General features: G+C 44.2%; 1 protein-coding gene across 1 annotated transcript in view; it reads left to right on the top strand.

The window, feature by feature from the left end:
- The window catches only part of LOC311099751 (rap guanine nucleotide exchange factor 1-like), a 90,529-nt gene that overhangs the window by 55,091 nt on the left and 19,437 nt on the right, over window positions 1-16,001 (top strand). The window contains exons 6-9 of the mRNA XM_084140490.1: window positions 67-207; window positions 8,214-8,328; window positions 11,525-11,711; window positions 13,998-14,576. Coding sequence (XP_083996616.1) covers window positions 67-207; window positions 8,214-8,328; window positions 11,525-11,711; window positions 13,998-14,576 — 1,022 coding nt within the window. The remainder of the gene's footprint in view (window positions 1-66; window positions 208-8,213; window positions 8,329-11,524; window positions 11,712-13,997; window positions 14,577-16,001) is intronic.

Here is a 16,001-nt window from a genome sequence, read left to right as displayed (position 1 = left end):
ATTTCTCTCACTCTCACTCACTCACTCTCACCCACACACTAACACATTCCCCTGTTATGTCCCCAGCACATCCGAGTTGCCCCTGACGGAACGGGAGAGGGAGATCCTGAGTAAGACCACACCCACCGAGGCTGTGATGGACATGGCAGAGGAGGACATAGCCCCGCCCAAACCCCCCCTCCCTGGCCTGAAGATTGATGCGCTCAGGTTAGGAACACTGGGAGGCCATCTTTAGATATAATTGACAGTGGCAGATCAATAGTATGCACCAGGCCCCACCAGACCAGACCGAATCTTTGGGCCTTTTGCTTTTAGGGCCTAAAGTTTTAACACTAGGGCCCAGAGTTTTTCCTGGTCAAGTCAGGTGGTGAGAAGAAACTCAGGGTGTTATTATGGTGTATTCAAAATGTTAAAATAGTCTTATAGGGCTTCATCTTCTCATCCCCCCCTGTCTTCATCTGCAATGAATTTAATTTGCTTCCTCTGTATGTTTTGAGATATTTAAATAACATTGGAGGAGAGGAAGCTACTTTAGACTATTGAGATGCACCCATGTGAGAGTGGTCTGTTCGTCTTTAAGCAGTCATGTAGATAAGTGCTTCCAAAACTTTTTCACTCATGCCCCCCTTTCATCATTGGGGAACATTCCGCGCCCCCCAAACGTCCGGATGGATATTGTCATCTATCGGCGTACTGTAGACCCATGCAACCTCCCCCAGCCACGGTCTTGTGTGGAAAGAGAAGTGCCCCCCTTGCCACGGTCTATAAGAAGGAACCAGACAGGGTCCTGCAGTCTCAACCGTCTGCGGTCAGAAAAAGCAGAAGCTATCCTGCAGACCGCATTGTGTCAGCGACTTCTGTGGTCCTGTTGCATGACAACTTCTGAACTTGTTCTTCAACATTTACATTTTACATTTTTAGTCATTTAGCAGACGCTCTTATCCAGAGCGACTTACAGTTAGTGAATACATATTTTTTTATACTGGCCCCCCGTGGGAATTGAACCCACAACCCTGGCATTGCAAACGCCATGCTCTATCAACTGAGCTACATCCCTGCCAGCCATTCCCTCCCCTACCCTGGACGACGCTGGGCCAATTGTGCGCCGCCCATGAGTCTCCCGGTCGCGGCCGGCTGCGACAGAGCCTGGATTCGAACCAGGATCTCTAGTGGCACAGTTAGCACTGCGATGCAGTGCCTTAGACCACTGCGCCACTCAGGAGACATGGATGGATTATGTTGGCAAAGGAGAAATGCTCACTAACAGGGATGTAAACAAATTAGTGCACAAAATTTGAGAGAAATACGCTTTTTTTTTCAATGTAGGCAAATATGTTTTTACACTGAACAAAAATATAAAAGCAACATGTTAAGTGTTGGTCCCATGTTTCATGAACTGAAACAAAAGATCCCATAAAAATGTCCATACACACAAAAAGCGTATTTCTCTCAAATTTTGTGCACTAATTTGTTTACATCCCTGTTAGTGAGCATTTCTCCTTTGCCAACATAATCCATCCACCTGACAGGTGTGGCATATGAAGAAGCTGATTAAATAGCATGATCATTACTTGAGCTGGGGACGATATAATTCCACTCTAAAATGTGCAGTTTTGGCACACAACACAATGCCACAGATGTCTCAAGTTTTAAGGCAGCATGCAATTGGCATGCTGACTGCAGGAATGTCCACCAGAGCTGTTGCCAGAAAATGTAATGTTAATTTCTCTACCATAAGCCGCCTCCGTCGTTTTAGTGAATTTAGCAGTACGTCCAAATGGCCTCACAACCGCAGACCACGTGTAACCATGCCAGCCCAGGACCTCCACGTCGGGTTTCTTCACCTGCGGGATGGTCTGAGACCAGCCACCTGGACAGCTGATGAAACTGTGGGTTTGCACAACCAAATAATTTCTGCACAAACTGTCAGAAACCGTCTCAGGGAAGCTCATCTGCGTGCTCGTCGTCCTCACCAGGTTCTTGTCCTGACTACGGTTCGGCGTCATAACCGACTTCAGTGGGGAAATGCTCACCTTCAATGGCCACTGGCACGCTGGAGAAGTATGCTCTTCACGAACACAATTGCATTTTATCGATTGCAATTTGAATGCACAGAGATACCGTGATGAGATCCTGAGGCCCATTGTCGTGCCATTTGTTCGCCGTCATCACCTCATGTTTCAGCATGGTAATGCACGGCCCCATGTTGCAAGGATCTGTACACAATTCCTGGAAGCTGAAAATGTCCCAGTTCTATCATGGCCTGCATACTCACCAGACATGTCACCCATTGAGCATGTTTGGAATGCTCTGGATCGACGTGTACGACAGCGTGTTCCAGTTCCTGCCAATATCCAGCAACTTCGCACAGGCATTGAAGAGGAGTGAGACAACATTTCACAGGCCACAAACAACAGCCTGATCAAATCTATGCGTTGCATGAGTCAAATGGTCACACCAGATACTGACTGGTTTTCTGATCCACGCCCCTACTTTTTAAAAAGCTATCTGTGACCAACAGATGCATATCTGTATTCCCAGTCATGAAATCCATAGATTAGGGCCTAATTTATTTATTTCAATTGACTGATTTCCTTATATGAACTGTAACTCAGTAAAATCTTTGAAATTGTTGCATGTTGCGTTTTATATTTTTGTTAAGTATAGAATTCTACCAAAGAGGAAGTGAAGCGAACATTTTTTGATTGACATGAGATCAGGGTCTATTTATGAACTAGGCCTAATTGAGTCTGTGAAACTCACTTTCATGGTATCTCATCTGCTGCTTAGGATGTGCCCCAAATAGCACCCTAATCCCTATGTAGTGCACTACTTTTGACCAGGGCCCCATAGTGTTCTGGTCCTCTGTAGCTCAATTGGTAGAGCATGGCGCTTGTAACGCCAGGGTAGTGGGTTCGATCCCCGGGACCACCCATACGTAAAAATGTATGCACGCATGACTGTAAGTCGCTTTGGATAAAAGCGTCTGCTAAATGGCATATTATTATTATATTATTATTAAAATCAGAGCACTATATAGGATATTCAATATATAGTACACCATTTTTTACCAGTGGCCATAGTGCTTTAGTTAAGAGTAGTGCACTATTTAGGGAATCGGGTTCCATTTGGGATGTCCACTGTCAATGTGGAAAAACCAGATTGTGTTCAGAATTTTTTAACAAATTTGTGTAGAAACATTTTATCTCAAAGGGGAATTCTAATAATCTAGAAGATCTTCCTCTCTTAAGTTGAAAAAGGATTGTCATAAGAGGTTGGAAAACTGAGGGTCATAGGCAGGCAGTCAGTTATTCAGTCGCTGTGTGCTTAAGGAAGCAGAGCTTTGACAAATCCATAGACCTTGGGCTTAGCCAGAAGATCCGATAATACTACTAGGATTTTGAGTTGCACTGCTGTCTCGCTCTCTTTTTGTCGCTCTTCCTCTCCTATCTTCCTCTTCCTTCCGCTCTCTCTCACTTTTTTATCTGTGCTTTCCATCCCTCTCTCCATGTCTGTTGGGGAACAGAGCGCACTTGGCTACTGACCACTCAGTAGCTGCCCAAAGGAGATCCACAAAAACGGACACGTATGTTAGCCAATAGGGTCATTCGCCTGCATCATAACATCCCGCCCCCTTTATAGCTATCCAATCCGGATCCCGGAAATGTCTTGATTGCTGGAGTGACTGATTGGTGGAGTGCTGTGTCTTGCATCATGGCGTGCAATGAAGCCCACATCCAATCAGGAGAAAGCTTGGTGCATGAGTGTGTACCAATGATATCATAAATATATGTATGTCTATGGTGTGTACACGTCATGAATGTCATCATTTTCCAGGGTTGGGGTCAATTCCATTTAAAGGTGCTACACACAGGATTTTCTTTCAATTTTTGCACTGTAATTTCAGAGAATGTCCATAATGCTGGCGGGTAAATAATACTGTAAAACACTATCATTTCACTATTAGCGCCAGATATATTATGGACATTTTCTGAAATGACAATACAGAAATTCAAACAAATACCTTTAAATTCCAGTCGATTTAAAAAGGTACACCAAATGTAATTTCAGTGTACTTCTTGAATTGACTGGAATTTGAATGAAACTGACCCCAACCCTGTTACTTTCCCTGTCATGGTCCCCATGTCTCCTTGGCTTGTTGATTTTATGCTGTGCCTTTTGAGCTGACATTGACTTGTGATGATTGCAGTGTGATAACCTAGAAAGCCCAACTTCTGTTGGGGTATTCCAGATGTTATTAAAAATTAGGCATTAAGCACGTAATGCTGATTTTACCAGAGGTGTGGATTCGAGTCACATGACTTAGACAAGTCTGACTCAAGTCACAAATTTGATGACTTGACTTGACCAATAACCAGTCATCAGCATCGGCACACAAAGGCGAACCAGAAACCGCTTGTTTAATTTTAGCCTACCTAAATTAATATTATCCATATAAGGTACCATGTACAGTGGGGAAAAAAAGTATTTAGTCAGGCACCAATTGTGCAAGTTCTCCCACTTAAAAAGATGAGAGAGGCCTGTAATTTTCATTATAGGTACACGTCAACTATGACAGACAAAATGAGGAAAAAAAATCCAGAAAATCACATTGTAGGATTTTTTATGAATTTATTTGCAAATTATGGTGGAAAATAAGTATTTGGTCAATAACAAAAGTTTCTCAATACTTTGTTATATACCCTTTGTTGGCAATGACACAGGTCAAACGTTTTCTGTAAGTCTTCACAAAGTTTTCACTCACTGTTGCTGGTATTTTTGGCCCATTCATCCATGCAGATCTCCTCTAGAGCAGTGATGTTTTGGGGCTGTCGCTGGGCAACACGGACTTTCAACTCCCTCCAAAGATCTTCTATGGGGTTGAGATCTGGAGACTGGCTAGGCCACTCCAGGACCTTGAAATGCTTCTTACGAAGCCACTCCTTCGTTGCCCGGGCGGTGTGTTTGGGATCATTGTCATGCTGAAAGACCCTGCCACGTTTCATCTTCAATGCCCTTGCTGATGGAAGGAGGTTTTCACTCAAAATCTCATGATACATGGCCCCATTCATTCTTTCCTTTACACGGATCAGTCGTCCTGGTCCCTTTGCAGAAAAACAGCCCCAAAGCATGATGTTTCCACCCCCATGCTTCACAGTAGGTATGGTGTTCTTTGGATGCAACTCAGCATTCTTTGTCCTCCAAACACGACGAGTTGAGTTTTTACCAAAAAGTCATCGGACCATATGACATTCTCCCAATCCTCTTCTGGACCATCCAAATGCACTCTAGCAAACTTCAGACGGGCCTGGACATGTACTGGCTTAAGCAGGGGGACACATCTGGCACTGCATGATTTGAGTCCCTGGCGGCGTAGTGTGTTACTGATGGTAGGCTTTGTTACTTTAGTCCCAGCTCTCTACAGGTCATTCACTAGGTCCCCCCGTGTGGTTCTGGGATTTTTGCTCACCGTTCTTGTGATCATTTTGACCCCACGGGGTGAGATCTTGCATGGAGCCCCAGATCGAGGGAGATTATCAGTGGTCTTGTATGTCTTCCATTTCCTAATAATTGCTCCCACAGTTGATTTCTTCAAACCAAGCTGCTTACCTATTGCAGATTCAGTCTTCCCAGCCTGGTGCAGGTCTACAATTTTGTTTCTGGTGTCCTTTGACAGCTCTTTGGTCTTGGCCATAGTGGAGTTTGGAGTGTGACTGTTTGAGGTTGTGGACAGGTGTCTTTTATACTGATAACAAGTTCAAACAGGTGCCATTAATACAGGTAACGAGTGGAGGACAGAGGAGCCTCTTAAAGAAGAAGTTACAGGTCTGTGAGAGCCAGAAATCTTGCTTGTTTGTAGGTGACCAAATACTTATTTTCCACCATAACTTGCAAATAAATTCATTAAAAATCCTACAATGTGATTTTCTGGAATTTTTTTCCTCAATTTGTCTGTCATAGTTGACGTGTACCTATGATGAAAATGACAGGCCTCTCTCATCTTTTTAAGTGGGAGAACTTGCACAATTGGTGGCTGACTAAATACTTTTTTTCCCCACTGTAGCAATCTGCTATGGACGTGTCTTTGCCACGACAATAGGCTACCTGGTGATTTCATTGATAATTTTCATATTTCAGATAGGCCTAGTTTGGGTGGATTATAATTCTATACCTCAGTGGTGGTACTGGCTATATGTCTAAAGATAGCTGTAACATTACACTACCTTCCATACTTGTGGGATGAAGATGTAACATATTCTGGCAAATGAATTACGATATTTGTGAGGAAGAAAAAGGTTACAGACAGATCACGCTTTCCATCCGATCCTGCAATCTCCGCCGCAAACAGGTAGACCATATCATCCTGCTTACTCTGGACTCCAGAGAAGTGACAATGTGACATGATATCCCTAGTTGATATTGACTACCAACATGAATGGCTTTAAGCTCAAAATGCAGGTGTAAAATGCAGTTTATTTCTGTATCTTGCATTTTTGAAAATGCGTCTGCGTTTATGGCTGTAATGACAGGCTACATTTGGCAGCGATTGTGCGCCTGTGTTCGCCCTGTGTACACACGCATGTGCGCGGGTGTCGCAAGCTTTGAACCCCTGCTTTTTGGGGGTCCCAAGTCAAAAAGTTTGAAAACCACTGAGCTACCAAACAGATTGCTGATTTGCTGTACAGCTAGCTATAGGATCGGGTGCAGCGCAAACGTCAAATTGTAGGTAGAGAGACTTGCCATAAATGAATATTCAGCTCCCAAAAACTGTGGTGCTCAAGAATATGAACCGATTACCTTGCAAGCTCACCAGCAATGGGGCATCAAGCAACAATTACTAGCATAGGCCTACTAGTCTTTTGGTATGTCAAAATTGCTTGAAATTTAGAATTTACTCATGAAGCTTACCATTGGAATTTGTTGTTTAAATTAATAATCAAAATGTGTTCTAGACAAAATAATGAAAGGCTGTCTGGTAGCCTCAATAAATAGACAAAGATTTATAATTGAACAAATCATTGTCTGTATAGATTTTTTTTTACTTGACTTGACTTGAAAAGACTTGCCTCAACTTGACTTGCTCTTAATATGCACAACTTGGACTTTACTCGAGACTAGACCGGATCTACTTGGGACTCGACTTGAGACTTGGACCTTGAGACTTGCTTGTGACTCGAATAATAGTGAATTGGTCCCACCTCTGGATTTGACCAGAACAACCCCTCAGTAACCAGGTTTCCATCCAAGCTTTTTATGCGAGAAAAGTACATGATGGAAACAGCACATTTGTCTGTAAACTTTCCAAATGTCGACAAAACAAAATACGCTAGACAAGGTGTGATCGTTTTGTGTCTGTAAAATGTATTATGCGAGAAATGGCGATGGAAATTCCTTTATGCGCAAATATTGATATAATAACCATCATATCGAAGTAAACTTGGTGTCACGCGATGATATGTTGTGTGGTCCTCCCACTACGACTCGGGAAAGAATGCAGTTTATTAGGCTATAGATTAAATACATTATGATGAACTTCACAAGGTGGTGAATGTGCACGCAGTGATTGATGCTCCTTTCCAATAAATATATATTGTCTTATTCTAGTGTCATGATGATCGATGCTTTGGCTGCCTTTTGACAAATAATAATAATCTCTCTCTTTTGTCCATAATAATGTCATCATGTAGGCTATCCTACCCGCACTGTATCTACGAGCTGTTGGCTAGAGCACAGGTGCCAAGACCAGAGTGGGCATATACACCAACCATCAGTAGAGTTGGAAATACGATGGAAACCCATTTAACTTTATATGTGCACTACGTCATTACGCACAGCCTTTTATCCGCAACAGGTCAATTTAATGGCAACACATCTCTGGTGGGAAAATGAGCATATTGTTTTTATGCAGATTTTTAGAATATTCACATGAAAATCAGTCGCCAATTGGATGGAAACTTAGCTACTGTCATATCCCACAACCCAGCTCAAGGAGCAGTGAACTGTGTGTTTGTGTGTACCAATGCCCCTACTTGTATTTGTGAGCCTGGTTGGGTATCAGAAGCCGAAAAACAGGGTCGGGGTCAATTTGAATTGAAGTCAGTCAATTCATGAATTAAACTGAAATTCCAATTCAATAAGTGACTTCAATTCTAATTGACCCCAACCCTACTGAAAAAGCTCCATTCTCACTGATGGTCCTTCTCTCTCTCCAGTCCTCCTCCGGCCCTGCCCCCAAAGAAGCGCCAGTCGGCCCCGTCGCCCACCCGGGTGGCAGTGGTGGCCCCCATGAGCCGTGGCTCCAGCCTGCCCTGCAGCGTCCACAGACGGGTACCAACACACACACACCTCACTAGAGACAAATCAAATCAAATGTATTGGTCACTTACACATGGGAAGCTTGTGCTTCTAGTTCTGACAGTGCAGCAATATCTAGCAAGTAATATCTAACAGTTCCACGACAAAAACCTAATACACACAAATCTAAGTAATGGAATAAGAATATGTAAATATATGGATGAGCAATGTCATTATCAGAGTGGCATAGGCTAAGATGCAATAGATAGTATAGAATACAGTATAGAATACAGTATATACATACAGTTGAAGTCGGAAGTTTACATACACCTTAGCCAAATACATTTGAACTCAGTTTTTCACAATTCCTGACATTTAGTCCTAGTAAAAACTCCCTGTCTTAGGTCAGTTAGGATCACCTCTTTATTTTAAGAATGTGAAATGTCAGAATAATAGTAGAGAGAAGGATTTATTTAAGCTTTTATTTCTTTCATCGCATTCCCAGTGGGTCAGAAGTTTACATACACTCAATTAGTATTCTGTAGCATTGCCTTTAAATTGATTAACTTGGGTCAAACGTTTCGGGTAGCCTTCCACAAGCTTCCCACAATAAGTTGGGTGAATTCTGGCCCATTCCTCCTGACAGAGCTGGTGTAACTGAGTCAGGTTTGTAGGCATCCTTGCTCGCACACGCTTTTTCAGTTCTGCCCACACATTTTCTATAGGATTAAGATCAGGGCTTTGTGATGGCCACTTCAATACCTTGACTTTGTTGTCCTTAAGCCATTTTGCCACAACTTTGGAAATATGCTTGGAGTCATTGTCCATTTGGAAGACCCATTTGCGACCAAGCTTTAACTTCCTGACTGATGTCTTGAGATGTTGCTTCAATATATCCACATAATTTTCCTTCCTCACGATGCCATCTATTTTGTGAAGTGCACCAGTCCCTCCTGCAGCAAAACACCCCCACAGCATGATGCTGCCACCCCCGTGCTTCACGGTTAAGATGGTGTTCTTCGGCTTGCAAGCCTTCCCCTTTTTCCTCCAAACATAACGACGGTCATTATGGCCAAACAGTTCTATTATTGTTTCATCAGACCAGAGGACATTTCTCCAAAAAGTACGATCTTTGTCCCCATGTGCAGTTGCAAACCATGGTCTGGCTTTTTTATGGCGGTTTTGGAGTAGTGGCTTCTTCCTTGCTGAGCGACCTTTCAGGTTATATCGATATATGACTCGTTTTACTGTGGATATAGATACTTTTGCACCTGTTTCCTCCAGCATCCTTTGCTGTTGTTCTGGGATTGATTTGCACTTTTCGCATCAAAGTACGTTAATCTCTAGCATACAGAACGGGTCTCCTTCCTGAGCGATATGACGGCTGCGTGGTCCCATGGTGTTTATACTTGCGTACAAGGATGAACCAGACTTGTGCAGGTCTACAACTATTTTTCTTAGGTCTTGGCTGATTTCTTTTGATTTTCACATGATGTCAAGCAAAGAGGAACTGAGTTTGAAGATAGGCCTTGAAATACATCCACAGGTACACCTCCAACTGACTCAAATTATGTCAATTAGCCTATCAGAAGCTTCTAAAGCCATGCCATCATTTTCTGGAATTTTCCATGCTGTTTAAAGGCACAGTCAACTTAGTATATGTAAACTTCTGACCCACTGGAATTGTGATACGGTGAATTATTAGTGAAATAATCTGTCTGTAAACAATTGTTGGAAAAATTACCTTTGTCATGCACAAAGTAGATGCCAAAACTATAGTTTGTTAAAAAGAAATGTGTGGAGTGGTTGAAAAACAAGTTTTAATGACTCCAACCTAAGTGTATGTAAACTTCCGACTTCAACTGTATGAGATGGGTAATGCAAGATATGTAAACATTATTAAAGTGGCATTATTAAAGTGACATTATTAAAGTGAGTAGTGTTCCATTTATTAAAGTGGCCAGTGCTTTTCAAGTCTGTATGTAGGCAGCAGCCTCTGTGCTGGTGATGGCTGTTTAACAGTCTGATGGCCTTGAGATAGAAGCAGTTTTTCTGTCTCTCGGTCCCAGCTTTGATGCACCTGTATTGACCTCGCCTTCTGGATGATAGCGGGGTGAACAGGCAGTGGCTCGGGTGGTAGTTGTCCTTGATTATCTTTTTGGCCTTCCTGTGACATCGTGTGCTGTAGGTGTCCTGGAAGGCAGGTAGTTTGCGCCCGGTGATGGGTTGTGCAGACCACACCACCCTCTGGAGAGCTTTGCGGTTGTGGGCGGTGATACAGGATGCTCTCAATTGTGCATCTGTAAAAGTTTGTGAGGGTTTTAGGTGACAGGCCACATTTCTACAGCCTCCTGATGTTGAAGAGACACTGTTGCACCTTCTTCACCACACTGTCTGTGTGGGTGGACCATTTCAGTTTGTCAGTGATATGTACACCGAGGAACTTAAAACGTTCTACCTTCTCCACTGCTGTCCCATCGATGTGGATAGGAGGGTACTCGCTCTGCTGTTTCCTGAAGTCCACGATCATCTCCTTTGTTTTTTTTACGTTGAGTGAGAGGTTATTTTCCTGGCACCACACTCCGAGAGCCCTCACCTCCTCCCTGTAGGCTGTCTCATCGTTGTTGGTAATCAAGCCTACTACTGTTGTGTCGTCTGCAAACTTGATGATTTGATTTGGAGGCGTGCATGGCTACGCAGTCATGGGTGAACAGGGAGTACAGGAGGGGGCTGCGCACACACCCTTGTGGGGCCCCAGTGTTGAGGATCAGCGAAGTGGAGATGTTGTTTACTACCTTAACCACCTGGGGGCGTCCGTCAGGAAGTCCAGGACCTAATTGCACAGGGTGGGGTTGAGACCCAGGGCCTCAAGCTTGGTGATGAGCTTGGTCAATGAACAGCATTCTTACATAGGTATTCCTCTTGTCCAGATGGGACCAGTACTTTGTAAGGTTACCCACATATTCCACTGGTAATGGTAGTACAGTGGTCTAGAGAAATTTGTCAGAGTATGGTGTTGATTAGGGTGGATTACCAGATTATATTATAATGGACCGATACAGACTAGTGATCAAACTTGATTAGGCCAGCCATTAACAGATCCTAGCCCCACAAAGTTCTCTATTATATCCTGAAACTTGCTTATATCTCTGTCTGTTTTTCATTGTCTGTCTGTTTGTTTGTTTGTCTGTCCGCCTGCCTGTCTGTCTCCGTGTCTGCGTCTTTGCAGCAGCAGGACTATGAGCAGGAGTTCCTCCAGAGACGTTTCTCAGGGGGTAGCCAGTCGTACAGGGGCGACTCCCCGTGCCTCTCGCCCTGCAGCAGCATGGGAAAGCTCAGCAAGTCTGACGAGCATATCTGCTCCATGGAACAGGACAGCGGACAGTGCTCCCAAAATACTAGCTGTGAGACGCTGGGTAGGGATACACGCAAAACAGATATACACACACACACATATAAACACACACACACAAACGGCTGTTAACATATGCACATATACTCATTATAGTCATTCAGTCTCCCTTTACACCCCCCCCCCCCCCCCCCCCCCCCCACACACACACACACACACACACACACACACACAACCTAAAATGTACCCTTTGCTAAGCCATGCCCCCTTGGTTACTGTTGCAACTTCGGACAACATTTTCCCGGGAAGCCCAATTCCCCATTCATACCACTGGAGAAAACCCCTTACAATGATCTCAAACTGTGTTTTTACAACACAATAAAATTAAACACGGACTACCCCTTGCTAATCAGGAGACTCTTGGGTATGTTGTGGTGGACTGTCATTACAATTGCTTCATGGGAACCTGGTAAAATGAAGTTTGTAGCGTGACTAGCATGGATGGCTCTGATTATGCACTGTCATCATGGAGTCAAAGCTACAAACCCCTAGTGCTCTCAAATTGTTTTCCGATGTTGACAGCAGATGAGTTATATTCATTATAGAGCTAGCTAACATACACTACCGGTCAAAAGTTTTAGAACACCTACTCATTCAGGGGTTTTTCTTTATTTTTACTATTTTCTACATTGTAGAATAATAGTGAAGACATAAACTATGAAATAACACATGTGGAATCATGTAGTAACCAAAAAAGTGTTAAACAAATCAAAAGATATTTGAGATTCTTCAAATAGCCACCCTTTGCCTTGATGACAGCTTTGCACACTCTTGGAATTCTCTCAACCAGCTTCATGAGGTAGTCACCTGGAAAGCATTTCAATTAACAGGCGTGCCTTGTTAAAAGTTAATTTGTGGAATTTATTTCCTTCTTAATACGTTTGAGCCAATCAGTTGTGTTGTGACAAGGTAGGGGTGGTATACTAAAATGTAAATGTATACAGAAGATAGCCCTATTTGGTAAAAGTCCAAGTCCATGTTATGACAAGAACAGCTCAAATAAGCAAAGAGAAACGACAGTCCATCATTACTTTAAGACATGAAGGTCAGTCAATCCAGAAACGTTGAAAGTTTCTTCAAGTGCAGTTGCAAAAACCATCAAGTGCTATGATGAAACTGGCTCTCATGAGCACCGCCACAGGAATGGAACCCAGAGTTACCTCTGCTGCAGAGGATAAGTTCATTAGAGTTACCAGCCTCAGAAATTGCAGCCCAAATAAATGCTTCACAGAGTTCAAGTTAGACACATCTCAACATCAACTGTTCAGAGGAGACTGTGTGAATCAGGCCTTCGTGGTCGAATTGCTGCAAAGAAACCACTACTAAAGGACACCAATAATAAGAAGAGACTTGCTTGGGCCAAGAAACACAAGCAATGGACAGACTGGTGGAAATGTGTCCTTTGGTCTAGAGTCCAAATTGGATATCTTTGTGAGACGCTGTGTGGGTGAACGGATGATGTCCGCATGTGTATTTCCCACCATAAAGCATGGAGGAGGAGGTGTTATGGTGTGGGGGTGCTTTGCTGGTGACACTGTTTGTGATTTAATTACAATTCAAGGCACACTTAACCAGCATGGCTACTACAGCATTCTGCAGCGGTACGCCATCCCATCTGGTTTGGGCTTAGTGGGACTATCATTTGTTTTTCAACAGGACAATGACCCAACACACCTCCAGGCCGTGTAATAGCTATTTTACCAAGAAGGAGAGTGATGGAGTGCTGCATCAGATGACCTGGCCACAATCCCCCGACCTCAACCAAATTGAGATGATTTGGGATGAGTCGGACCGCAGAGTGAAGGAAAAGCAGCCAACAAGTGCTCAGCATATGTGGGAACTCCTTCAAGACTGTTGGAAAAGCATTCCAGGTGAAGCTGGTTGAGAGAATGCCAAGAGTGTGCAAAGCTGTAATCAAGGCAAAGGGTGGCTATTTGAAGAATCTCAAATCTCAAATATATTTTGATTTGTTTAACACTTTTTTGGTTACTACATGATTCCACATGTGCTATTTCATAGTTTTGATGTCTTCACTATTATTCTACAATGTAGAAAATAGTAAAAATTAAGAAAAACCATTGAATGAGTAGGTGTTCTAAACCTTCTTACTGGCTAACTAGCTAGCTTTAGCAACGTTTTCAATGGTGGCCAATGATACTGAGAGCTAGCTGACTATGTGGACAAAATTACTCACTTCAAATGTCAACAGCTTAACCGTAACCACCAATACTGCATTTCAAAGACTGTTTCACTATCTCTTTCTCTCGATCTCTCCTCTGTTTCTCTTCAGACAACACAGAGAGTTACGACCCGGACTACGACTTCCTCCACCAGGACCTCTCCGTCTTCACTGGGAACCCCAACCTGCCCCCCACCCTCGCCCCCTCAGGGGTCACCTCTCTGTCGCCCCTCCCTGAGTCCCACAGCGAGTCATCCTCCCCGTCCCCCTCCCCCGTCCCTCCTCACACCCGCTTCAGCTCCCCACCCGCCCCCCAACACCCTCACCCTCCCCACTCCGAGTACTGGACCCCCCAGCCCGGCTCCCACATCAGCCCCTTGCACCCTAGCCGCCTCAGCGCGCCTCCAGCGTTACCCCAGAAGAAGCGGCGCAGCGCCCAGGTGTCGCCCTATCCGGACGGGTGCGGGGGTGGTTCCTCGCGGGGGCCCCTCTACGAGAGGTTCCCCTCCCAGTACGATAACCTGTCGGAAGAGGAGCTGCTACACCCCACGCCCCCCTTCCCCCTCTTCACGCCCATCTCACCCATGCCCCAGAGCAACGGGGACGTGTTCGTGGCCCAGTACCTGGCCAGCGAGAACGCAGATGTTCCCTCCAGTCCACCGCCGCTGCCCGAGAAGAGGAACAAGCACGGTGAGAGATGGAGAAAGGGGTGTGGGGGAGAAAGGGACAGGAGGAGTGGAAGAGAGAGAGGGACTTACAGGAAAATTGAGAGAGAGAAGGAAAGAAAAAGAGCGGAGGGAGATTTGAGGAAGAGAAGGAGATGGTTTAGTGAGATAATTGAGCAAAAGACTGAGTGAGAGAGAGAAATGAAACAAGATTGAGGGAGAGAGGTGGTTAGAGATCTAACTTAGCTGCAGTGTCTTTCATGCATGGCTCATGTTTAGGAAATCTGCCACAGAGAATAGAGGGAGGAAGTGAACTCCAGGACAAGCACAATGAACTCAGGATCCACTGGCAGTTGGCTACAGAGGTCGCAATTATGTAACTTCCTGCCAAGCTATGATGTCATTTCCTGATTACATTTTATTTATTTACAGTTTTGTCATTTAGTGGACGCTCTTATCCAGAGCGACTTACTTTTTCATACTGGTCCATCTGTGGGAATCGAACCCACAACCAATGTTCCCTCTAAGCTGCGGGCGCTTAGTAGCCCCGAGACTGCCGCGCAGCTCCCCCGGGACTGCTGTGCAGAAATATTTGCCCACAGAGAGAAGCACGAGATTGAACTTCACTCAACTTTCTAGAGCAGTGGTCACCAACCGATCGATTGGTGATCTCCAAGGCATTCCTAGTCGATCACCAAACATTTCTATAAAAAAAACTGTTTTTTTTTTTATTCGTCTAGGGCTGTTGGCGGTAGGTGCACCCGATTCCACTGCCCTGTGCGCCACATAGGCGAACTGTTGCCATTTTGAACCATTTCATGTGTCTGAAGGTACAAACTCTGCCTTCCCGGCGGGCCCTGGGGAGCAAATCAAGTGCACTATAGGCCTACCGCTGGCCAATCGGATGGCTCAGATGACCATGTCTGCAGTAACGTAGCAGGCGTAAAAGAAAGCTACAGAAAATGTGATACTCTTTGATTTCAAAACGTTTAAAACCATGGCTAGAGAGAGACTGTCAGCGAATACAGCAAAGAGATGCTGTTTTTATGAGTGAGTTCATGTTTAAGTTCTTACTCAGCGCTGTCAACACTTTATTCAACACTTTTATAAGCCATAAAATGCGCGTTCTTCCTATTTTCACTCAGCGCTACAACAAGCACTGTAATGAATGAGTAGGAAAGTGTATCTATAGGCTTGCGTTGTTATTATTAGCAGCCTGGGTCTTTTTTAATATCGAGGAATATTTCACTTTCTCAGTTCATAGGAGTAACAACATGAATTTGTGCATGAGGCAGAAATAATGCGGTGCGACTCGAGTTTTGCCATCATCTGGAAGACGGTGTTCCTTTTTGGAACTTAAAGCGGCTACAGCCTCAGTGTTCACAGTAAACACGCGCTGGAAGTTGCACAGAATTTTCACAATGTTGAAGTTTGCGCTCAGCAGACATGA

This window comes from Coregonus lavaretus, assembly GCF_964263955.1.
Source record: "Coregonus lavaretus genome assembly, chromosome: 24".
NCBI lineage: Eukaryota > Metazoa > Chordata > Actinopteri > Salmoniformes > Salmonidae > Coregonus > Coregonus lavaretus.
The sequence above is the reverse complement of the archived record's forward strand: the minus strand, read 5'-3'. Positions and strand labels throughout refer to the sequence as shown.